Source organism: Lissotriton vulgaris, chromosome 3_1 (genome assembly GCF_964263255.1).
Source record: "Lissotriton vulgaris chromosome 3_1, aLisVul1.2, whole genome shotgun sequence".
Lineage (NCBI taxonomy): Eukaryota > Metazoa > Chordata > Amphibia > Caudata > Salamandridae > Lissotriton > Lissotriton vulgaris.
The window spans coordinates 901,303,833-901,330,829 of NC_141689.1; the positions used below are offsets into that span (position 1 = coordinate 901,303,833).

Below are 26,997 nucleotides of genomic sequence, written 5' to 3' on the forward strand. Positions count from 1 at the left end.
AGCTATATAAGTGTTTAAATGTTATTTCTTTTTATTCCATGATTGACGCACATATTCAATTAATCCATATTTGAGAACATCTATGACTTTACAGATGTGCATTAAGGTTTAACGGTAGTTCAGCTATACAATCCTCATAGCACTATCCTGTTAACATTCTAGATAGCTGTTGATTGGTTCGAAATGATTCAGTGGGTCAGCAGATGTACAAAGCTTGGTTATGAACTGCATATATGCCTCGCAGATAAACACAAATAACATACCGAATACCCTAGAAGGGTTTCCACTGACGTTCCTTGCTTTTGCTGGCAGCTGATGTGATAGAATGTGAACAATAAGTGGTGCTTTTCTGTGAGTTTAGCTGGCAGCTTAATTTTTACTTCTTCGTAGAAATCCGGACACCTGGGAGAAACGAGGAAAGTATTCCATTAAAACTTAAAAGCTAAGTGGCATGAAGAACTAGATATTATTTTTTATGGAAAGACCTGAACACTCTGGAAAGGTCAGATTATAAGCTTCGATTTCAAATCACACACAGACACACTCTCTATTACATGTACTATTTTCTGCACCATTTCATTGCAGTACAAATTGTTCCAATATACTACAAAGACATTTCGAATATGTGCCAGGTTACTCTGTCTATACTTTCTCTTCTTCCTACAAAGTACCATTTTCAGCAAAAAAAATTAAATTGAAGGGATCACAAAGTGCTCTAAATGGTACCAGTTCACCACGGTATCTGAAAAACTATGCTGAACATAGGTGTCCAAAAACCTTCTCATATGAGTGAATTTACAGTCAGCACAGATCCAAGTACCCAAACTGTAGATAGATTGATACACATGAAAAATTGTACAATTATTGTGTAATTTTACATGTAAACAAATCTGGGGGAACAGGTGGGTTGGGGGTTGGAATGTGCCAGATACAGAAGTCCTCTATAAGTACGCGATCACCCATTCACTTTTAAAGTGTGTGTGTATTTACAAACATTTGGCAGACACGTTCCCATCATGGACAGTGATGGATTTGCCTCTGCCCTGGGCAGGAATAAGCCCCTATCCATGGTTGGATTGATGAGTGACCAACCTTAAAAAAGGTGTAGGTGTAGGGAAGAGGAGAAATAATTTCTCTGTGGTAGAAAAAAGTTTGAAATTAGATATGCAATGCTGCGGCATGTTTAAGCATGTGTAAATGTATATGCATGTGTTAATGGTAGTGCATGTCAGGAATATGGAATTTACAAAGATTTCCAGAAATACTCTTGTGAAACGTGGACGGTCACAGATTCATCAGAGAAATTCTGTAATCCTTTTTTAAATTTCACAGTGGGACCAGTTTTACTCCAAATCTAGGTGTAAGTTTACAGTAGTAGATCAGGCCCAGAGCACATATATTTGTAACTTGTTTATATAAACTTTTCTACGACCTGCCTTCTGGTCTACTGACATTTCACTGTCCTCCTGTAAAGCAGGAGACCAATAATTTGCTGGGGACATTAGATATCTTTTTTGTTAAAAAGGAATACCGGCTTGGGGTTCTACTTCTGGAAAAAACGTAAACACTGACTGGAGGCTGAATGGTAGACCAGCAGTCACTGTTTTTTTTCCTCTGAAGCTGCTCTTTCCTTGGAGGCGGCGGATGCTTTGGAGGAGAAACAGAGATTGTCAACACTGCAACCAACAGTTGATGGCTTTGGATCTGCCACCCTGAACAGCAAATGACCCTTTAAGTCTCAAATGTTGTGAACCTTAAATGGTCTTACCACTTACTTTCTTACACCAGGAAAGAAATAATCGGCTATGAGGATGACTGCCCCCTGAAGTAGCCCTGAAAGGGAAGCTACAACCTGTCTCAGAGATGGCAGAGCATTGCACTTCTCAGCCAATAGCATGTGGTGGAGGCTCCTCTCATGATGACTGAAGCAGGATGCTGGGATGCTGCAGACTTTTTCTATGGACTCTCCGTCAATTCCTGCTGCTTCCCGTGCGTCCAGCCTGCGCATTGATCCAGGATGATGCACCCCTGATTACAAGCCTTCCTCCTACAAGATTCAGTCTTTAGCCCATGAGTGGAGGGGTGTGCGGGAATCTGCTGGAGTCAACACAAGCACAAGGAGCGAGAACAAACATTTGCAATGCAATAGGTCTTGCATTTACACAAGTTTAAGCTATTGGCATTGTTAATGATAATGCCTTTCATTTATGTTTTAAAAAATAAAACAAAAATAAAAGGCATTGTCATTTGCAATGTCAATAGCTCAAACTTGCGTAAATGTGAGACCTGTTGCATTGCAAATGCTTGTTAGACTTGCTTTTAACTGCACTCTAGACAGATTAGGAATCATGTCAGGCAAAGCTTTGGAGACAGTTACCAATTCACCTGATCAGTCTCCAGCTATCCCTCTTTTTGCTGTTTTAATTACTTCTACTGTCCTGCCTTCAGCAGTCTGAAGTACCTAACAGCTATATGTAGATAGTAGCATAGCAAGAGTGCAGTGGACCCTAATTGTTTCAAGGAAAATAGCACCTATCCACTGTTTAGTAGTAAAAAAAAAACAGCTACAGGTGCAGTGGGGTTCTAACACCCTCTAGTCCAGATGCCACTGCAACTACTACACTGCAGATAGATACATCCCTGCAAATAGGGCTTTACAAAACATTGAAATTACCCAGTCATACACTTTATTATCAAAAACATTCATATGCATTCAAATAAATCAAAACGTTGCTATTATAAAAAAGAAAAGTGCAGTGGGGGTGGTGTATTTATTTATAAAGTTTTATATAGCGCTAACATGACCCACGGGGGTATCAGAGCGCTTTACAGTACATAATCAACACATATTACACATACAATCGGGAATCACATTTAATACAAATGAGGTAGACATTGCTGTTTGAGAAAAATCGGTGGCAAGTTGGAATCAGAGAGTTAATGGTTTAGGATGATAACTTGTTCATGAAAAACATTTTCACTTCTTTTTTGAAGACGGTAAAAGATGAGATTCTGCGTACGTCTGGAGGAAGGTTGTTCCAAATCTTCGGAGCGATACCTGAGAAAGCTCTGCACCCAGTACTCTTTTTGCGAAAGGATTGAGGTTTTAGTAGTCGTGAGCTTGCGCTTCGCGAATGTCTACAACCTCCTGATCGCTCTAGCTTTTGTGCTAAGTAGCTGGGGGTGTTGCTAAGTAGGGCTTTATGTGTCATGCAGGCGATCTTTAGTTGTATTCTCGACTCATATGGTAGCCAGTTCAAAGCCTTCAGTGATGTGGTTATGTCTTTTTGTTCCGGTGACGAGCCTGGCTGCAGCTTTAAGCGATGCCCTAATCGGTGCTAGTTTGTATTTTGGAAGACCGCAACGAGTGGTGCTTCCATAGTCCAGTCTTGGTAGTACTAGAGCTTGGACCCCCATTTTTAGATCAGACTGTGGGAGGAAGGGCTTAAGTTTCCTTAAGCTACTCAGCTGAAAGTTGGCTCCCTTGGTGGCATTGTAGATTTGTTCCTGCATATTTAAATGTTTGTCAAGGGTAACTCCAAGGGATTTTGCAGAGTCAATGATGTGTGGGGCACAATCAAAGGAAGTAAGATGCTTCAGCCATAAGTCTATCTTGGGTGTGTGATTGGGAGGGGAGATGAGGAGGAACTCAGTTTTCTTGGTGTTAAGCATGAAGTGGTTGCCATTGAGCCAACTTTGGGTATTATGAAGAATGGCGTTGAGGGAGATGAAATCATCTGGTGAGGAGATTTTCATATATAGTTGAGTGCCCTCCGCGTATAGGTGATATAGAATGATTGCAGAACTAAGAGCATTAGCAAGGGGTTCCATGAGTAGATTAAAGAGTATAGGTGATAGTGCTGATCCCTGTGGAACTCCTAGTGTGACCATGGAAGGTTGAGCGAATGATTGCTTCAACTTGATTCTTTGGGTTCTGTTGCTTAGGAAGGAGGTAAACCATTGTAACACTGGACCGGTTAGACCCTTACATCGTTTAAGTAGGGACAGTAGCTTGTCATGTTTAACCGTATCGAAAGCAGAAGATAGGTCAAGAAGTATCAATAGGCACGATTCGTTGTGATCTAAAATTTTTAAAATGTCATCCATTATATGGGTGAGGGCTGATTCAGTACTGTGACCTTGACGGAAACCGGATTGGTGCATATCTAGGAGGTTGAAGTTCTCGATGTGATTGCAAAGTTGAATTTGTACACATTTTTCCAATAACTTTGCCAGAGTGTGGATGCTGGATATGGGTGTTAGTTGTTTAGGTCTGTGGGGAGGGAGTTGGATTTCTTTAGTATAGGTATGGAACCTTGCCTCACAGAGGCGTTGACAATTTTTGCCCATAGTGGGAGAATAGAGGACTTTATCATTTTGAATACAGATGGGGGTGGAGGATCGCAGAAATGATTAGCAGGGTTGATCGCTAGCAGGGTGCTATATATTTCGTGTTCAGTGATGGGCGAGAAGGAGTGCCAGTTGGAATTGTTCTTTGGAACTCTGTTCGGCAGGCTGAAAAGGTCCTTGATCTGTGAGTAGAGAGTTTTTTCTTGGTCAGTAGATAGTTGGGGTTTTTTCTTGGATTGAATGTCATTTTCAATGGTTCTAGTCTTTTCAAGGAAGAATTTGGCAAGCTCAATGTAGTTTCAATATGGAGGCATTACTGTCCGAGAGGCAACCCACTATGTCAGCAGAGAGATAGTGATAAGAAAACATTTTGCCCAGCTATTTACTCGGCTCTGAGAGACGTCAGTGCATTCAGCTCGGTCTGCGGAGAAAGGTTTCTCTGCCCATGACTTCCAATTAAAGGGTCACGGGTCAGCAACACGATTATGAGAATGCAAATCTTTGTGCAGTTCTATTTTTTAAGCATTGCCTCTGAAAAAATACAAATTCGCAGCTCTAAGGTGTGTCGCTATTGTTTTGTTTCATTCTAGGCTTCCTTTGCAAACAACGCAAATTGAACATTGTATGCATTGCCAGTATAAAAGAAATATTCACTCAGTGACTTGCTGTTTTTGCAGCTGCAAGGTAAGATAGTGTTTCTCTGACCCTGACAGCCACTTAAGAGGGGGAAACCTAACAGATGTGGGGGTGCACCATACAGAGGAGAGGAGAAAGGCAAACTGCAAACCGGACAGAACCGCCCAATTGTGTAGCCATAACCAAGCATAGCCGAGGATTAACACAGAGAAAGAGAACGGCGAGTAAACAATCACAAAACCCACCCACGGTGACACCTCGCACCTCCAATGGGCGCAATTGTACAACCACTTTTAAATCCATAACTAGGTAGCCGTTCCCAGCAGATCTCATAATATTCTCTGTCTTCCAACCTATGCCTGCTGAGGAAAAAGTATAACCAAAAAATTCAAAAGGGACAACCCCATGCTATCCAAGTTGACTGCAACTGTAAAACAAGATGTCTCCGTGGAGCCGACAGGGGGAGGGAAAGTGAAAGAGTGCGATGCGCGTGCTGTGTAACGCCAGCCCTACACGGGGACAGGCGATATGCATGCGTATCGAGTGCACATCTCCTGTCGCCGTGGGCGTGCACATCGCCTGTCCGGGCACGCACATGTTTTGTCCCCTTCGCACACCAAACCAACAACAATAGTCTCGCCAAGGCGAAGCCCCGCATGCACTGCGTTCGTTAGCCAAGACCTATACAGGAGCGGGAGCTGGTGCTGAGAATGCTGGTACAGGCAAGAGTCAAGGTCATCTACACTGTATTTACACACTCTGTTCACCATTTTAGAAGGTGCCCTTGTAAGACACTTCTAAGACTCACTTTATCCCTACCTTTGCAAATATTGTGGGGTAGAAAAGAGAAAGCAGCTGGAAGGCCACTGTTGGAGGCTTTCTGGGTGATTCGAGGAGTTGGGAGAATTGCTAATCACATAGGAAGCTGTATCCAAAAGGGAGGTATATGCAAGTCCCTGGCAGAATATTTTGGCAACCCAACTGCGGCTTTAACCACAATGGACTCCATTTCTGGCTGGCATGTTGCGAGACATTAAAGACTGTGCGGAGTGCATAGTGCCTTAGCTGCAATATCATGAAAGTCTGTAGTGCTGCTCTAACTCTTAAGTTAAGTTGTTCCCTCTATCTGCAGCCACTTTATGTGCCTAATTTAATGATCATTTTAAGTGCTTTTAATTTATCAACCAATCGCGAAAGCTAAGTCCAAGGTTAGCCCGCTGTTAGTAGGAAAGGGCCAGGCTACACGAGGTAAGATGACAAACCCACTTCTATGCCCCACTCACAGCAAACTACATGAGTTGGGCTCAGACTGATGCCTGAGCACAGCTAAGCGAGAGAGAGAGAGGCCGATTTAGGACCCTTTACAGAAGCTGATGTATTTAAGTTCATGCCAAGGACTGAGAAAACCTAAACTTAAGCTGCCATTTGAGGCCTCGGATGTTGCTGAGTCTTCCAAAGTGAGGGGTAAAATGTCTTTGGTTCTCAGCAGTAGACCAAGCGGATCAGGCTGCTTGCATTTGGGCTCTCCAAGTCTGATGTAGCATCTCAATAAAACCAGGGATAAGTCCCAAGAAGGGAGCACTTAGCCCAAAGGGCAGGATAAATTCCCAAGCAGGGGGCCACTATGGCACCAAAAGACAGTCTACCACATTCAGATTGCCCCCGAGAAGTCCAGTTGCAAGTAGATAGTACAGTACAAGAAGGGCCTTCGCAACCCTATCAACTGGTAAATAAATGGGAAGCTACTGATTCTGTAACCAAGGGCTATCCAGTTTTTGCTAACTCTGGCCCCTAATTGAAGGAAGATCCAACTATAAGGCCTGTGTGGGCGATAGCACGAGTTAAGAGTCTGAAAAGGCAATGGAAGTGGATGAGGGGGAAGGTCCGCAGTAACTGCAGGCTCTCCAACATCTCCTGGGCTAAGTGTACCCCCCTGCTATTTGGCTAAACTCCAGTCAAACAAATGTGGTACAAATGTCGTAAAAGTCACTCCTGCAACACTAAATCATCGGACTTCTGGAGAAGAGAATCTTTCAGTGTCCCTGGCATCTCCGTATCAGGCCAATGGAGCTGCTTCTATATTGCAAGCAATTTTTTAGTGTGTTTATTGAAGTTTTGCACACATTATTACAGCTTCTGCAGTGTATCACCAAACAAATTAAAACATGAGCATGTATGTAAAGTGCATGCTATCGGTATGGTGACCAAGTACCTCGCTCTCGGACGTGCCTTTGAGAAAGATATACTTATAATAGCAAACGCTGAACAATATTGCTCAACTAAGGCGAAAATAACAAAAGAACAAAAAAGAAAAAGGACAAACATGAAAACCAAAGTGTGAAAGCTCTGGAAGCTGTACCAAATGGAAGCGATGCACGTCTGGTGGGTGAGGAGGTAGTCAGCAGAGACTGGGCGCAAGGGGCGCCCACAAGCAATTGTCCCAAGCGGGGCTGAGGAGGGAAAAGGGGGTACAACTAAAATGATGCTAATAACTATGTTGTATAGTAGGGAAGATCAAGACCCAATGTGTGTCCCAGAGAGGGCACACGGTGGGTGGGATCTGGGTTCATGAGTGAGTGTCGAGAGGGCTGGGAGGTGGGTACAGTCATGGCCATATGTCTATTTATGGAAACTGTGTGCAGGTCGCGCAAGTGTGAATCATGGTGGACGCGCGTCGGTTTTGGTCTCCACGTTAAGGAAGAAGGTCTCCCAACTTGCCCACCCGTGCGGCAACCTCCACTTATTTGGAGCAGCTTGAGAGTGTGGCCTTCTGCTCTGGGCAGCATCAGTAGTGCGCTGAACCAGTACCAAAGTTCCAGAGGGGCAGGGGCCTTCCCTGCCATGGCTATTTGCCGTTTGAACAATACAAAGGCCAGGTCAGAGGAGACTCCTCCACTAAGACGAGCGTCACCTCACACTGCTCTGCGTGCAGGTGAAAAAATAAAAATAAAATGATAACGCATTGTTATTATAATTTTATTTTTCATTGTTGCTCAGCTGGTTAGTGGCGGGGCAAGGCTAACCTGTGTCAGAGGAACAGGAGGAGGAATGGTGGCACTCTGTAAGTGCGCATGACAGTTTGGCCCGCCAAACAGTCTTGCGCACTTTGCACGTATTACAGCCTGGGGGGAGAACATGCCCAAACATCAAGTCCCTCTCTGAGCACTGAACTATGGTGCTCAGATCAATCACAATGCTGCTATCAGCAGTGTCGTGCATTGGCTAGAGGATCCTGGAAGCCTGGGTGCTTCCTGTTCCTGCTTCCTGCCCTAGAGTCCTGGAAGAAGGCGAAGAGGACAGAGAGGCGGCAGCACACAAGTGATTTTCTTTTTCTCATTCCCTCCACCCATCCCCCATGTCCCGTCCCGCACCGCTGTAAAGTATGCTTGCCGCTACTGGGTAAAGCTAATAAAGCAGTAGAGCTGTGCGTCCCCTGTGGTGCAGTGGTGTAAGTCCAACAGGCAGGATTCAGGTTTCAAGTGAACCTGTTAGAGCTAAAAGACTTGAAAGTCAGCCAGGCAGTGTTGGAAATGGCTCTTGTTGCCCAGATGTAGGGATTGAAGAAAAAGCTAGACACCCTGCCTAATTACATACTCGACCTCCGACAAAGAGTGTCCAACTGTGAAGACACTCAACATTTATTTTCCGAGCAAATCTCCTCCTTTTTCAAAAAGGAGATCGAGCCAATAAAGACCCAGCTGGAAGAAGAGGACAATAGGGCAAGGTTTTTAAATTTAAGATTCATTAGAGTTCCACAGTCAGAAGAATATCTCAGCGAGCGAGGTTGTCGAGCAACTGATAGCAACTCTCATGCTCTCTGAGATGAAGGACAACTAAACAATAATGAGAGCCCACAAAGTCTCTTTCTCAGTCAAACCAAGTAAGTCACAGCCTAAAAATGATTGTTCTTCTATTGGAACGTGGTATCTCTGTAAATGAATCTATCACCGTCCGGTGACGAATTCGGGTTTGAAGTGCCGCAGCCGCGATCACTTGAGGAGCATAACAGCAGACGTCTGTATCTCTCTCCCGTTCTCGAGTCAATGGGCCCATTGACTCGAGAACGGGAGAGAGATACAGACGTCTGCTGTTATGCTCCTCAAGTGATCGCGGCTGCGGCACTTCAAACCCGATCCACGTTCCAATAGAAGAACAATCATCCCACAGAGGTTAAGAATAAGACACCTCCTCTTTTCAGGTTGTCCCTTTCCTTGTCCTGATGAAGACCCGATACGGTTGCAAATAAACCGGCACCATACCGCTGGGTCGAAACGTCAACGCTAATCCACCAATTGGTCCTCACTACATCTCAACAGAAAAATATGATTTGCAATACTGTTTGAGTTAATTGAAGTTATTGTCGGACCAGTGTATCAAAAATTTCATTTTTCACGAAACTGTATCACCATAACAGTCACCACTAGTCACAGATCACGTTTATTCACTGCTGCACTTATTTATTGTCGTTATATTCTTAATGTATATGGACAACCATCTTTTAAATACTCAAGAAAACAAAAGTTTTGCAAAGTGACTGAATAATTACAACTTTGCTAACCAGAAGAATAACGTTTGGTGTGTGCTTTTTCTTAAAAGTATCTTTATGTTTTTCATGAAAAAAATGCATATGAGAAAATTTATGATCCAAGTAATTGTTTGAATCAAAGAGATTGAGTACAATCCGACAGAACCACTTTTTGCATATCACAACTTACTTTATCAGCTGGTCTGTTGGCTTGGAGTAAGTAGTAGCCTTCAGGAAGCACAGCTAGGATATCTGGGGGAGACTCATCAGTGAGACATGATTTAGTTAGGAAAAGGATGTCTAGTGATTATTCTGGTAGGTGAAATACCTCTGTTTGTTGTTTAAACAAAGAACAAGCATTGAGGAAGGTAACCATTAGTTGGTTAGTACTGGGAAAATAGGTAGTAGGATTAGAGTTCTTAACTATGGCGGCGACAGATGACTCAATTACTCTGATCAGGGACACAGTGGGAGTGGTGTTATTTGAAAGCCCTAATTTGCGTAGTTTGAGCAGGAGTGGGGGATCTAAATTATAACTTACCTAATGGAGGCGTTTGAGGTCATCTGAAGGATAGGTGTGTTTTTGGGCATAGTGGCTCCCATCTGGGCCGGATCAGGTGCAGTTGGGCTTGCTTTTGGTGCTTCCATGCAGCTATGGTCATTAAATGGCCAGGGAATTCTGACTAGCCCTGTCCATTTTGGCGCTAATTGGTACACCCTAATTCAGATTAACAAGTGCAAGTGGCGAAATTAAAAAATACAGTTTCCAACAATAAAGTGCCCTTTTTTAAAAAGCTATGGTGCAATCCTTCAATTGTTCAAGTATGCAACTAAGATGTGGCGTGGGCGTTCGCTGTACCGGGCACATCCATGCAGCTACGTCATTAAATGGCCGGGGAGCTCTGACTAGCCCCACCCAACTCAGCGCTGACTGGTTCCCTCAATTCAAATTCAAGTGCAAGTAGAGCGCTTTCAAATATGCAACTGAGATGCGGCTTGTGCATTCGGTGTTACACTGATGACAAGACTTTTCAACCATATAAAACAATTGACAACTTCACTGAATTAGGGAGGCAGAAATTCACCAAAACAAAAACTGAGCTCCTATTATTTAATTCTTCACCAAGCATCCTTCCCAGGGATGTGTCTGCTGCTTATAATAACAATCCTAAGAGATATTTGGGAATCTGGATTTCACAAGAGATAGATGTTCTTTAACAAGTAAACATTCATCAACTAATTTCTAAAATTCAATCACTTTTAAATAGCTGAGTTGTTTGCCCGGCTTCATAGTTGGCAGAGCTGAATTGATTAAAATAAATGGTACTACTGCTAATTTCCTGCCATCTCTATGCACTCTTGATTGCAATCCCTGAAAAGTTCCTTAAGGGAATAGTTAATTCCTGTGGAATATGCACCCCTCCCCCTATAAGCATTAACAATGAGAAGCTTGGATTGGCTGAAGAGAAAGGGGGTTGGCAGTCTCTACTCTGCGTTATTATCATGCTAATAGTTTTACCCTTATCCCCAGGCTGTTTAAGCTAGGAGTTTCTGTGTTTGATCATTTCTTCTACTGTAACATTTTGAATACATTTTACTACCCTACTGATAAACTATAACCAGTCCATAACCACAAATTGGTACGTTATCAAAACCTGAGCACATATTTTCTATGGCTTTCAAAGCTATATAATTTTTTATCAATACCCAATGTATACGCTCAAGCAGTCGATGGCATACTCCCAGGAATGACAAAAGGAGAACTTCAATGTTGGGAGGCGGTAGGTTTGGTCAAAGTAGGCTGCTTGATCTCACTACCCGAGATCATTTACAGCACAAAATTGAATGTCGGGGAAGGTGGCATCAATTTGAACTCAATAAGGTGCTAGATGCGCTGAAGAATATAGACGTGCACGGATTAGAAAGATCTTGAGTAATGGTCGACCACATTTTTAAAAATCACGCTTTGTGCTGAAAGTTAGTTACTGGATTTTCTTTTTCTTCACACTAAAAAGGCTACAGAAATTGTAATACATGAACAAAAAACTAGAAATTAGCAAAGGGGTTAGCCCTCAAGATTGGGAGGAGGCAATTCAACACTACAACGGTAAGTGGGGCAAATAAAAAAATATGCAATTATTTACTTTGGGGCAGGTATACTATACACTGGTGTTTCTGAATACAAGAAACACTGAAATTCCATTCACAAGCCCAAGATGTGGAGAGATGGATACCTGGCTCCACATGATTTGGACATGTGAAGTATTTCGGGTCTATTAGGAAAGTGGCATGACAGCTATTTACAGTTGCTACCTGAGGTAAAACTGCCAGATGCCCTTGCTATTTTGATCAGAGGCTCAAGACATCTAAGACTACCTTCAAAGTGGGCAAGGATGGTTTATCGTCATTTTGTATACATGGCCTGCCATTACAGCCCTTTGGCTGCTCTTCAATTGTTTAATCAATGGAAAAATAAACTGCATGCCGTCCACAAGAAAGAGAAAATCTATCCCAGATGTGTTGGCATGCTGCCTGAATTTATTAAGATAAGGGGTTTTCTTGATGAGCTGGTTGTAGATATGGTAGCTTCTTATACATGATTTGTATGTTGATTTATTGCTCTTATTATAGATGATTCCAGTTATTTTTATTATTGCAGAATTTGGGAGTTTGGGTGTCTTTCTTCCAATCCCCAATTTTCAAGGGTTAGCTTTGGTCTGGCTTGTTTTTGTTCTGAAAAACTACATGTCATTTGTGATAGTTAATGATATGATGGAGGAGCAAGCCATAATTTGTATCTTGTATCGGTGTGGTGGTTGGTTATGATGTTGTTTAGGACAGGCTCGTACATAAATTATACTCTGTCATTGATCTACATGTCTTATCATTTAAGATGAATTACTCGGATACATTTAGCGTGTGCGATTCAATTAAAGTAGCAGGGATCTTGCATTTCGGTGGCTTTCTCAAAGTATTGGGAGGGTTGTGTGGGTTCTGCGGAGAACGAGACCAACAATGATAACTAAAGAATAGTGTAGAGGACATTAAAGGTATGCTCTTTGCATGAGGCATGGGTGGTGCCAAGATCTACTGGGTAAAATCCAGGCCCTTCACAGAGGACAGGAAGAAAGATCAGGAATGCTGGTCCAGGAATTTCTGGATCTCGGATAATTGCCGCAAGAGAGAAATGTAACTCGGAAAGAGGCTAGACAAATAAGTGGGAGGCTCAAGTCACAAGCATCGATTCATCACAAGTCGCAAAAACCTGAGTTTCAAATTCTGCCAAAGTGATTTTATTGCTGGCAATTATTACCATTTAATTGATTTTTGTATTATCGTGTCTTTTGTTTTGCTGATTTCTGACTACTATTCCCAACGCTTTACAGTTACATACATTTCTTTGTCCACAATACATGTAAATACTTCTGTCTGATTCTTTGTAAATTTAGGGTAATAATTGAATATATTAGACTACATGTTGGCATCAGGGTATTATAATACAGCAATACTTCCAATAGACATGTTTGTGCACTCACCGGTTGTGGTATGTAATGGCTGTGTACAGCTCCTGTACAAATTCTGGACCAGATGACTTTCCAAAGATGACCTACAATAAATATTGAAAACATTAAGCATAATTAACACAGCATTGTATCTCTTCCATGTTGAAGTTTTACAATGTCAGAAAATGTTCTCTTTATCTGCATGTTGTAATTTTTGAGGAGCAAATGGAGGCGTGTTAGAATATGATTTGTCAGCAAGTAGAACCAAGCAGTTCCCACAGGTATTCCAAAACTCTGGCAATTTCTTCCACCCTTACCAGAGGTTTAAAACCTTCGAAGTTAATCGAGTTAAACTAATTATACAATAAAGCTTAAAACACTGTAATAATCAGGAAATCAAATAAATACATATTTTTAAAAAAGAAGCTTCAAAACCCAAATATTTAAAATTCACAAATTGTTTTAAAAACACATATACAAATCACATATAAGGTCATCAAAGCTACAGCACCAAAGAAATCAAGATTACAGGGAACAGAAACAAGATATTATATATTTTTTAATTTGAAGACTAAAACCTTAGAAGTGAAACAACTGAGGTCCAATTGATTAGTATGTCTTTACTAAAAACAAATATTAGTTTTACATATGGGTATATCATCCTCTACAAAGTTGTCCCTGAAACATTTCCTCCAGATCACCAGCCATCTAGGACATCAGTGTAGCATGTCCTGTTGTGATAACAATGGTATTTCAAATATGACAAATTTGATCTTTTCAGAGGAATATTCCTCCCAGCATAAATTCTTTAATTTGGACAAACTGACTCATCATACATTTCCTCCTGGCCAGTCACAGGGCACTGCACGCCCCAGCTAGGGGTTGCATCTTCGTATTGCCACTCTTGATGCGACTGCTGTTCTCTCATCTTCACACCACCTTTATAATGACTCAGAATATAATTTTTCCACAACATGCACCAAGTATCTGCTTCTCCTGTTACTCTTGAATGTTCCAATATCTCAAGGGGGTATCCCAAAATGTATGTGGTTCAAGCCTCAGGTGCTATAGACGTTCCTCTAACATTCTAGAAGTTACTCAATTAATCTTCATCATGATTTTCTGAATTTACTTAAATCGACTTTTGATCAGATTATGGATGATCTGTATCATTCCCATCCCTGCTTAACTCCCTGTTGTGCGGGCAGAATTATGAGTTGTGTGGACTTTTTTACGCACAGTACACACTAACACCAATACCCAAACAGTCAGGAGATGAATACTTCACTTGGCTGATCCAAGACATGATTGTCAAAGTCTCAAGACAATCCATGAAAGACACTGGTCGAAAAACGCAAATGTTTGCAAGAGGCAGTTCCAAAGCCTAATGTAAGTATATTAGAAAGGATCCATTTCACAGCTATGCTGCAAAAACACCAGGCCTATATTAACAACATGCCACAGTCAAATATGTTAACCCAAACTGCAGCTTTTACATGCACACTTCATCAACATAAACATTCTCTCCGCTAAAGCAATGTGTCTGCACACAGGGAAACCACAACTAACACTTACAAAAGATCCCCAAAACAACTCATATTTTAATATCTTGCACGTGGCAGAATAAAGTCACATATGTTTTAAGCATGCAGAGAATTACTGTAGAAATGCATTGAGATATTTAAAATCTATTTTTGAAAGTTGAGGTTAAGAAGCATTCTATTTTTCAATGCACTTCAGTGTCACATTATGTAATGTAATGTAATGTATGTGGTCTTGTAAAGCGCACTGCTGCCCTGAGGCATCGTGGCGCTGTAGACCGCTGGGGAACCCGTCCTGGCTATCCCTGTGAGATGGTCCCTACTGGGTATCTCCAAGGTGAAACCAGGCATCCCCGGCGAATGTGGGGGGCCGTTGTATAGATGAGGCAAGCTAATGCCCAGAGTTGCCGAGTGTGTTCCCTGGTTAGAGTAGGCACCGAGGTGAGAATTATCGAGTCCACTGACCCTGGTCCACGACATTATGTGAATACGTGGTTGTTAAATCACACATAAATGCAGATATGATATTTTGCCACCTTCTCTAATGATTAGGCTTGTGTTACACCACAGGAGGAGTTGTTGCTTTTTATTTAGGCAGATCGGGTGTAGTCCTTTTCAGCACTGTCAACAGACCCAAGCACTAGCATTATCGTACTGTGGGATAGAGCAGCATCCTTGCTGTTAACACAATCAAGTGATATATGTCCTTGAGGGTCACTGTCTCTGGAAATGTAGTGGTCTTAACTATAATTCCACAATCCATCTGATTAAAACCAGTTGGGAAAGGAAGGACGTTTGGCATGAGATTGGGAAGCGAAAAGGTGAATATTTCTCATACTTCCTTCCAGAAAAAAGGTGAATATGGAAAATCCATGTTTAAATAGTTTGCAGTCTTAAATTCTCGACCAAGAGCGAGACCACGATTTCCGATAAACTTGCAAACTGTACCACCATGTCTTTGAACATTTTGAAGTTCATAATCCCTCCTGAGGGAAACAGCTGCTTGGCTGCTTGATACTGTTCTGTCTGAAGATAGAATCAATGATGGGTCCTTAACCCTCCCTCTGCAAGGAATCTACACAACAAGCTATCGCTAAATTGATTTAAGCTTGTAGAACCATGTTCGCCTGTGACCTGTAGCAGCCTGCATGAGTTCTACTTTTTGAGAAGCACACAGTTTCAGAAATAACAAGGTGAAACTTACATTATGTATTAGCCACATGAAATGTATTCTGCTTCGGATATTGTTTGTGACCGGTCCCTGGTGAAGAGGATGAGCACCAAGAAAACTGAAAGTAACTTATTCCAATTGTACCAAATCTAAGCAGTGACTGACGTGGTCCACTTGTGATCGTTCCTGCCCATTTATCACATTTTCACAAACAAATCTCACACAGAAACTACAGAAATTAGGGGCTATTCAGAACGTTTCACTATACTGCCATGTGTTTACATGGTTTTCTATTGAAAATGAAGGCCCCATTGACATTAATTCTAAAACGGGTACATCTATTTCTATCCTCAGTTTTCCATTTTCCAATCTTGGCTTTTTAGTGGTGTTTTTTTTGCACTGTTTTATTAGTTGTGAAAATTGTGTTAGTGCTTTACAGTATTGACATGTTTGGGCACCTCATACATACATATCTGCAATTCACTTTAACAGCCAGCATTCTGGATATAATTTGCTATTTGTATGGCAAAGTGTGTCTCTTTTTAGGACTTGCACATTCACTCAGTCGTAATGTGTAACTTTTGGCTTTTTCGATGTTTAATTTGTACCATTTAGAAACTTATATTTTAAGAGCTTGACTGTGGGTCATGGCGAGGCTGCAAGTGTCCTCGATGCTGGCTAGAGCCAAATCACAACTAAAACACGTTTTATGAGTTATTCCCAGATATTCCAAAAGATCCACCAGATTCTTAAGAATCTAAAGAGTGAACACTGTGCAGGATCTGTTAGCTAAGTTACACAATTGATAATCACTTCTCACTACCCTGAGTTAGCTAAGCAAAGCAAGAGCAAGATATTAAATTAAGCTTGCCATGGTGCAAGACGAAAAAACATGAATCAAAATGCTACACACAATCATGTTCTTATGCTCAGTCATTTAAATTCAATGTTTATGATATCTTAACTTGGCGTTACAGTTTTCAAACAAATTAAACGCCTTTGCCTCTTGGCAACAAGAATAGCAACTGCTAAACATGATAATTTTAATTCTTTCGCTGTGTTTGGCTCTCTCTATCAGTAAAGTTTACTTTTCTGAAAATTACTTGTGCAATAAATCGCAGAAAATCCAAGGAAGGGTGTAACGGAGAGTCCTACTTTCAAAATAAGTAAATGTCATCCACCATCAACCTGTCAGACTTTGGTATGGACCACTTAGATATTACAATAAATGTCTGTCTTAAAATGTTCTTTGTAGAAATCGACCTTTCTATGTAACAGCATCAGAGTAGAAAAAAACAAGACTGCATTAGCATATGAAGAAGGTGTGTAAAATGTAAACACGTTTTCCTGTCTTAGCTCAATTCTAATTTGTTACAGCCATGCTTTTCTGCTCATGCTAACATTGCCCGCAATATGTGCCTGTCTCTGATGTTGATAAATCGATGTATGTGTGTGGAAATCGCACACACACATCGATTTATGAACTCTGCCAAAGTGAAAATCAGCACCACCAATCGAAATATGTCTTTTGAATCAATTGCAAATATCACGGACAACCGTGCATCTACAAATGTTTATACGGCAGACGAAGCCACAGAAATTTACAAACTAATAAAGGAAACTAAAACATTCGATGCCCAAAGTGGATCAATCACTCAGCAATTACGTCAATTGGAGTATCTTACAAATCGCGAACTCAATCAACGTCTACATGCCTCTACTTTAATACAATATCACCGCATGAAGAGGATCCCATGTGGCCTCAGGTTAGCAATTCGGCCAATGCTATTCAGACTTAATAATAATCAACAATTCATGGGAAAATGGTATTGTATCCTCAACAAATGCTCACTTGATTTAATTCTACTCTTAATAGAGGAACTTTCAAAAACAATAAGTGAACTTGAGGAAGAAATCTATAATACGAAGCAAGAACTATCTGCCCGAATGGAAGTAGAACCATGGGGAAAATACTTAGAAGATTTGAACACTCATTTCGATAAGTATGGTAAGGAATTATAAGAAACAAAACTACGTAAATTCAAGAGGATACCATTGATTATAAGCTGAATGAAGCTTATACATGGGATGAGGTTTATGCACAACAGAGATACAGTGGTAAAAAGACGCAACCAGCCTCTTCAGAAGAAAGTGTAATTTCTGATAGCGACACTAACATCTCTAGACAACCGGCTAGCCATCCATCGAGTCTCAAACCATCTGACAAGGCAACAGATCTAGCAACATCAGGACATGAAGTCAGTAATATAGCATCTTCATCATCATATTCTTTTTTAGAGAAGGAGGGAGCACAAAGCAGACAACCGATCAAACTACGTCCAAACAACTCGAAAAAAGACAAGAAGAGGAAAAGGAAAAAGAAAAAGAAAACAAGAAGAAAGGTCTGAGAAGCCAAGGGAAAATCTCATAGTCAACATCTCAAAAGTCTAGATACTTTTGAAACTCTTGGCAAAGCTGATCTGAGTAAGATACAATATAAAAGAAATCTCAAAAATCTTTCACGACCAGAATACAGTGCTCTACAAGCACTGGCCAAGAATGAAGCAATCACAATTCAGAAGGCGGACAAAGGTGGAGGTCTATTAGTGATGGATACGGATTTCTACTTGACAAAAGGCACAGAACATGTAATGGATCATAATACTTACACCAAACTTAACAGAGATCCTAAAACTGATATAGCCAATACATTGAGTACAATTTTAGATAAAGCAGAGAGACTCAATTGGATTAAACCCAACACTAAACGTTACTTATGGCAAACTTTCCCAAGAAGACCAAAAATGTATTTTCTTCCTAAAATACATAAAAATCTCATGAATCCCCCCTTCAGACCGATAGTTTCAGGATGCGAATCGATCTTTGAAAATATAGGAAGATTCATTGATAGTCATTTGCAATCATTCATCTAGCGATGGCCAAGTCACATAGAAGACACATCTGACTTCTTAAGAAATCTAATGACTATCAGCTTGGACTCAACTGAAAATTGGACTTTATGTTCCATAGATGTCGTAGCATTATACACATCAATCCCTCATGCTCTAGGACTAGAAGCAATTGAGTGGGCCTTGTTGAAAGAAGACAAACCTGACACATTAAACTGCTTCATTATTCAACTTCTAGAATTCTGTCTCGAAAACAGCTATTTCATGTGGCAAGATGATTTTTATCTTCAACTCAATGGCACAGCGATGGGCTTCCCAGGAGCCTGTGTATATGCAAATATATTCATGGCTAAATTTGAAAACGACTACATCATGGCAGACCAAACATGGCAAGAAGGCTTGATATATTACAAAAGGTACATCGATGACATATTTTTAATCTGGAAGAATACACAAACATCACTGATTAAAAACATCCAGAGCATAAATCAAGTTGATCCCAGAATTCAATTCACTTATCATATGGACAAACATGTCATACCATTTCTGGATGTGAAAGTGGAATTAAAAGAAAATCAAATACACACTAGTGTATTCAAGAACTTACCGATTTCTCAATTCATGAGAATTAAACGAATTTCCTCTGAACAAACTACTTGCGACAAAGCACTTGAAGATCAAAAACAAAGATACATAGCACGAGGGTACCCTCCAGAACAACTGGACACACAAATAACAAAGGGTAATGCAATGCCAAGATCTCTTCTTCTTGAAAAAAAAGTAAAAGAACCAAGTAAAAGAATGGTATTTGTCTTGAAGTACTCATCGGCATCAAGAGATATAAAGAAGATCATCCTAAAAAGAAGGGAAATACTTGAAACAGAAAGCGACTTTGGATCTCTATTTAAGGATAAACCGCTTTTTGCCTATAAACGGGCACAAAATCTTAAAGAACTCCTCACCAAACGCATCAAGCAATCGGATTTTGCAAAACAAAGTACTCACAAAGGTACAACCAAATGTTGGAACTGTAAGAATTGTAATAACGCTATCATTGGCAACATTCTCTTACACCCAAGGACAGGAGAAAAAAATTGTTTACGACATACAACGAACTGTGATTCAGAGCATTTAGTCTACATGATAAAATGCCCCTGTGGACTTTTATATGTGGGCAAGTCAGAGAGGAAAATGAAAACAAGACTTTCTGAACACAAAAGCAGGATTCGGAACAAAATCATAACATCACGACTAGCAATGCATTGGATAGAACATCGATATTCAATTGCGCAATTAAAGTTCCAAATAATTGAACAAGTACCACAAAGACTTGGTCTAGACAACTCCAAAATTCTCCTCCAATGAGAAGTTTTCTGGATAAAGAAATTGCAAACTCTAGCACCGTTTGGACTTAATGATAAATTAGAAATGGCATGTTTTCTTTGAATAACATACAATCTGGAGCCTGGGACACACAGAAGACCAAAACACAGAGTTTTATTTCATCATTCACATAAGTGTATTAAATACTTGATTCAACACCACATACTTACTGTCTGATCACATAAAATTTAATTTCATTGAGACACTTATCATAATGTTAGACAATGCGATATGTCAAAAATTCTAATGTATGTTATTTAAATGCACCTGGGATTATATTGTTATATGTATGATGATCTGCTCAAAAAACAACCCAACTTCTCCAAATAACTGCATTGGGTCATTTATTGAAATGTATTTGGTTATATATGAAATACTCGTATCATTGAAATAATGTGATATGAAATGTAAAAATGAATGTTCTATGAATTTGATCATTTGAATTCCTGTATTACATGATTAAAATGTTACAAAGGCATACCATTTCACGTTGTTGCATGTCAGAGTCCTAGCAGCCATTAGGGGGCTAGGCCACTTTCAAATGTCTCTGATGTTGAGGCACGCTGGACACTGCCACTCAATGAGAGAAAATGTAAAAAATATGCTCAGTCGAAAACTGTATACGTTTTTGTAACTCTTGAAAGTCCTTTTCCTAGGTGAGTGCCGCAGGCACCTGCTTGTAGTCTATGTGAGAATTGTACCATTTGACTGATGCTAGAAACCCCTAGAGACTGGACCATCACATTTGGGCATTGTCTTCACGTGAAGAGCTTGCCTCCATCAATGTTTTCAGGTTAGGTTGACTCTATGGTTCAAACACTATTCTTTGTTGTAGTTGTCTATAAACACTTTCTGAATCAACCTAGTGTGAAGATTTCTTTGCAAAGGCAAAGGCAAAGTCAAGTTTGAGCATATTTCCATACGAACCCTCTAATCTAGTAGTTCTTAACCTGGGGTCATGACGCCTACTCCGGAGGTCATCCATTGTTTGGAAAAGTAAATATTAGCATCTTGTACACATACACAAAAAAGTAAAATAAAAACTTCACTTTTTTTAAAACGCCCCATAAACATGAATTAATTTGAAATAGAGAGCTAAAAATGAGGCTGGTATCCTTAGTTTGACTCGTGAGAGCAGGACTAGTAGAGTAAACAAAATGGATGATTGAGGCCTCAATTAAAGCACATATATGAGCTGAAAAAAAGGAATATCCATTAGGAGCTAAAAAGACAAAGGGTATATGCTAGAGCATGGGTACTCACAAACATTTTCAGAGAGCGAAAAAGTATGGTCAGTTGGTTGACCGAGAGGTGCAATGATGCCAGCAGGGTGGGGATTGAGGGGGAGCGAGGTCGGCATAGGGGAAGCGAAGCATGTACCTGGTGTGGAAAGGGAGTTATGGAAGCCCCTTGTCTCTAGAAAAAGCATAGATTTGACAGTACTGTGTTACCCTGTAGCTGGGTCACTATCTCTGTATTGGACCCTTGGGGAGCCTACTCTGCTTGTTATTGCTACCTTGGGCGAGTCAAGTGAACAAAGGAAGTATTTTGATTATTGAATGAAATAGACTCTTGGGCCTCACAATCTACATATGCCTTTACTTTATTATTCATAAACTTTAGGAGTACTTAGAAATAGGCTTAGTTAAATACAGAGTGGTATAAAAAAAACCTTGACAAAAACCCTACCAACAAGGTGTGCAATTCACTGTAGTGGGCAGACGCAAATCCTGAAACCTCCACCGCTAGACAAGAGACTGTGGAAAAGTTTTAGCCGAAATATTAGACTTGACATTTAATCCTACCTTTACCACTTTGCCAAAATATGCTGGATGTGAACACTGTGTTTAAAATCTGAGTAGGTTCCACAGCACAGTGGGATTTCTTTGACTGAGAGCAGTCTCCAAGTCTCACCATCAGAACCATCCACACCGCATTTGTTGTGTAATGAGCAAGATGAAAACTATGGAACCAGAAGACCTGTTTTTTGTTAATCTCAGCCACCCCCTTATGACAAATTGTGAACTCCTGGGTGATTATTTTCATAACCCATTTCTCTACTCCTTTTTTAACACAGATAAGAAAAACTTTAATCAAACCAAACACTGATAGTAAGTATGTGAGATAAGACAACAGGAACGCAACCCAACAATTACTTGATTTTATCCCGGGGGAAGAGAACACCCTGTCTCCTAGTTCACTCACTAAAATATGGTGTAGTGAGAAAGTTATGAATCTTAAAACAAGGAGTCCTTTGCTGTTGTTTGATGATAATCAAATCATATCCTTCCTATGCCTTTGACCACCTAATAAGCATTATGTGATAGAGGAGGGCGAGCCAAGTACCTGGCTGAGCAGCTCAAGATTCTCTTGGACCTCAGTGCCAGGATGGCCTTGTTCCTTCAGCTTTACCAAGAAAAAGCTTTTTGGACAATTTGCTATATGGTCAATTTTTAAGAATAAGGCGCAATTGTTCTGAAAAAGTTGAATCCCAATACAATGCGTCTACAGCTTTTTGGATTAAGTGAGTCAAATCAAGCTTCTTAAAGACTGCTTCAGTTGTATTGTTCCCATCACAATATATGTCATAGTTGGCCTTCATATTTGTTCATATTAGAATTCCCCAAAACTCACACACATAAGTGACAATTGATTGATTTGGAGATCCATCCCGGAGTTTATATTAATGTAATCAGTGAAGGAGTTAGTTATATCAATTTCATACCCACCACAAATAATTAGTAACAAGCACTAATGATGTCCTGTATGTTTTTCTTGTATTATCCAGTAGTTCTGAGTCCTAATGAGAACCCCCAAATTAGAATTGGGTTCAAAACGCGTCAATAGTGTTTAAAACCAGAGAGTGCACTTAAGAGACATCACTGGCATACAGGGAATATGTTGACCTAATGGCATAATAGATACATCTCGGTTAGCAGCCAGTCTTTACATGAATTGTGTTGACACCGTCTGGTTATGGCCCAATAGGCAGGAGCTAGTAGTATTGGCTTAAGTTAAGTGAGCTCCCGTTGGGTGTTCAAATTCAGAACTGGGGTACACTTATCACTGTTGTTGATATACAATTTGTTATGTTTCTTTTTGTGAACCACATGTGATTGTGATATGTTTTGTTAAATATCATGTGGGTGATAAATATATTTTTAAAAAGTTGATGTAGTGCTTTTATGTATGTTTGTAGGTCTACTGTCTATGATTATGTTCAGAAAAATTATTGAATCTTTATGACCAAGAAGAAAATGAATGGTGAGCACAAGAATTCACTTGCACAGTCATGAAGTTAAGTATTGATTGTGTAAAAGGATTACTAGCATTGGCATTTGTATTTGTGTTAAACTTTTAGAAAGTTGGCATTTTCTTACTTTAGCCTTTTGGTGCCTGCTGACTGTGTCTGACTCCTTGTCTGTGGTGGGTGACAGCTGGACTTTGTGTGTTCCCTCTAGACAGCAACACACAAAGCTTAGGCGTTACTTGATGGGCCATCTGTGTCCTAATGGGCCATACTGAGCACAATGGGAAGGAGGAGCTGGACACAATCTCCCACTTACACCTGAATCAGCTGTGTCCTGTCCCCACACAAAGGGCTGCATACCCCCCAGAAGTGATTCTGGAACCAGGGCAGGAAGGGATGACCTCTGTGCACTTCTAAGACCCATTTCTGAAGACTCACACACTTTAAAGGAACCACTGGGTATAAGAACTGGACCTCAGACCCTACCACTTCAGTACACTTCTGGACCTGTGGATACTCTACCAGGAAGAAGGACTGCTGTGCTGCTGAAGGACTGCCATTCTGCTAGCTGACCTGTTGCCTGCTGCCCTCCTTCCCTGTGGTAGAAGAACTGGACCTGCAATCTCCATCTTGAAGCCAGGACCCCAGAATGACACAAAGGGCTGGTCTGCTGGCCTCCTGAGCTGAGCCCCAGGGACACAATAGACGCCCCATAGCTCCTGGAACCATCTTCAATGAGCTCCTGACCCCCAAGAGGTGCCTCTCAGGTCCTGGGCCCTTGGAAGTGGTCTTTCGGCTCTTCAAGACAAGGTGTTGGGCTCTTTGTGAAGGAGACCGGGACAGTTCACTCCAGAACCTTGTCGCTTGCCCGGAAATCCAGCATTAGTGGCTGCAAGTTCGTCTCTTTGTACAGCAAGAATTGCTGCTCCTAACTGCGAAGCTCCAGCCCGTCCATCCGCTATGTCAGGTGTTTTTTTCGTGCATGTGGACCACCACAAGCAATGCTCTCCATGCTCCAGGTGAACTTCTTCCCCATGAACGAGACTCTTGGCACAATCCTTTAGAAGGTACCACTTCAACGGGACTGATGTAGGACGGTAACCGACCCGAGCTCCATCGCGTTCTCACTGTTTTACTGTTTGAAGTGCTGACAAATACTTTACATATTGCCTCTATAAAGTTAAGCCTGACTGCTTTGTGCCAAGCTACCAGAGGGTGAGCACAGGTTAATTTAGGGTGAATTGGGGACCTACCCTGGCTAGGATTATGGTTACTGCTTCATCAGGGCTCCCCCACAGGCAACCCGGAACCCAATTTCTAACACTCACTATAACAGAGTACTTGTTTACTACTGACAAATTCCAGTAAGATTAAGATACTTGATTTGCATAATTAATTAAAATCATTGCAACAATATACATTAATAAAAACATGGGTAAATGAGATGGAATAATAATTCTTTATTTGATTTAAAACAAATCATAAAAGGGTGGACTTACCACCATGCAAGAGATATTTACATCATAAAAACAACACAGAATAAATTTTGAGTCGAGTTGAAAATTAATAACATGCTCTGAAAAAGTAGCAGAAAAAATAAAAAAGGTCTAAGAAGAGAAAAAAAAGTATAAAAGAATAATGGTTATTCAAACAAGAGGCTCGTTATCATTAACTCGTGCTGCGTAAAAGCAACCATTGGAAAGAAGGGAGGAAGAGTCTGTGGTCTGCCAAGGCCTGACCTATTGTCCAGGAACCTCTTCAGATGGTGCCCTTTTTTTCCAGCTCTATGGCGGCAAGGTTCAAAAATTTTAAGGTTTTGCATGATAGTTCTATCCAAGAACCGCTTAGGCATCTTATCACCGCCGCCCTGCAAGTTCTCACCTGGGCTTCTCTTAAGGGAGATCGAAGGAGCGACAAATTCCAGTAAGATTAAGATACTTGATTTGCATAATTAATTAAAATCATTGCAACAATATACATTAATAAAAACATGGGTAAATGAGATGGGTTTCAGATTGTCCAAGTTTAGCATGCGTCGTGGTACCCATATATGAACAAAAATGGTTAAAAAAGGAGTGTTCAGAGTCACATCAGTAGCATGTTATGGTTCCAGGTCCCTGACTTGATTGAGGCCAGGAGCCAGTTCTATTTGCAAAGAATCTCTGATCCAGAAGGGAGTAAAATGCGAATTCTGTGTGCCAAGTTCTCAGATGAAGGGGGCTCCAAAGCCATTATTACCCAAAGATTGAGGTAGAATTTGGTTTATGGCTCAGTCAGGTCCCATTTCCTATCTGAGGAAAGGTAAAGTGCGGGTTCTGTTACCAAGTAGAGGAATCAGAGTGAGAGTGCAAACTATGTGTGCAAAACTCGCAAATAGAGAAGCTTTCGGTGTAGTTGAGGCAGAGAAATCATCTGTTGCTAGATTTTTTTGTGTCCTTGTGCTCCCTGGGGAACTTAAGGTCATTCAATTCGGAGATTCAGAGGTGGGCCTGATCCAGTTGTGTGTGCCGTGTCGGGCCTTTCAGGCATCTTCCTGTGTGGCTTGAAGTCAGCGGTTACTGTTGAGACTCTTCTATAGAATTTTTTTGTTATTCCCGCTTCCGTCCGAGGACGCCTGTATGGTTGGTCGGTCTTATCATTTAGGCAGCCATTTGTTGGCTAGTTTGTCTTTTAATACTTAATTCTGCGACGGTTTGGAATTTTACCAAGCGGCAGCTTAGTTGGACGTCCTCGCGGGAGAAGCTTGCTGACACCGTTTGCCTACAGGTCTTGTTGAAAAATGGTCTGAGTAGGGTCCGGCGCTCCCGTATTAATTCCCCGCATATGGTAAAGAGGTGCACAAATTCCAGTAGTCTCTCATTAAAAGTAATGAACTCCTTTTGGAAGATACTGGTACTCTCCCTTTCATATTAAATTAATGCAGTTACTGATTACGTTGTTTAGTATTCTGTCTGAATCGCTCTCATGGGTACCTAACCCTACAAATTAAAGTTAACTGGGCTGAGAAGAGCCTCAGCATCATAAACTGAATTTTAGTAAACATCACATCAAGTATTGAAAGAGATATTTTTTTAGAGAGCCGTCCAGCCTGCAACTCAGCAATAATAGGGTTAAAGTGAATATATTACTTGGTATTATTGTAGTAGGTTTGCTAATCTCTACAAAATGCAGCTACAACGTGCAGTTGCCTAAATGATAGTCACCATGGATCAATTCACGGAGGCCTCCACACTCGTGGCAGAGACCCCGTAGCCGTGGGGGAGTCTCGGCACTCGGGACGAAATCTCCGAGTGTGGAGACTCCCCATAGACTGCAGAACTGCTACAAGTGCAGAGGCCCTTTGTGAATCAGGGCCAAACGTTTGCCCAGAAGGCTGGAAGGGTGGGTGCCTGTTTTTGACCGGTGGGGGGCGGTTTTGCAGTAACAAAAGCAGCAGTGCTGGGGGTCGGTTTTGTTAAGCATCAGTACTTCACGCTTGCCCCGGCCCACATTCCCCTCTAACCCCCCACTCCCCCTACCAAAAGGGGTGGGTGCTGGTCTGACAAAATTGCCAAGGGTGCTTTGGGTTCCCAGTCCGGCCCTGATTAGGCCCCAAATGTGCAAACGTAGATATTCACAAATCTCATTAGTGCAAAAAAGAGTTGCAAACTGGTCACAAGAATTACAGCACAAACCTAATTTACACCCCCACGTGCAGAATTCACCTGTGGGAACTTGTTCATGGAAGTC

At 41.1% G+C, this 26,997-nt stretch overlaps 1 protein-coding gene across 3 annotated transcripts in view; it reads right to left on the minus strand.

The window, feature by feature from the left end:
- Positions 1-26,997, minus strand: part of DOCK8 (dedicator of cytokinesis 8) — a 719,019-nt gene that overhangs the window by 265,996 nt on the left and 426,026 nt on the right. For all 3 annotated transcript variants that reach the window (XM_086961229.1, XM_086961230.1, XM_086961231.1), the window contains 2 exons: positions 13,048-13,118; positions 264-402 (listed from right to left, as the gene is read on the minus strand). In XM_086961229.1, coding sequence (XP_086817355.1) covers positions 264-402; positions 13,048-13,118 — 210 coding nt within the window. The remainder of the gene's footprint in view (positions 1-263; positions 403-13,047; positions 13,119-26,997) is intronic.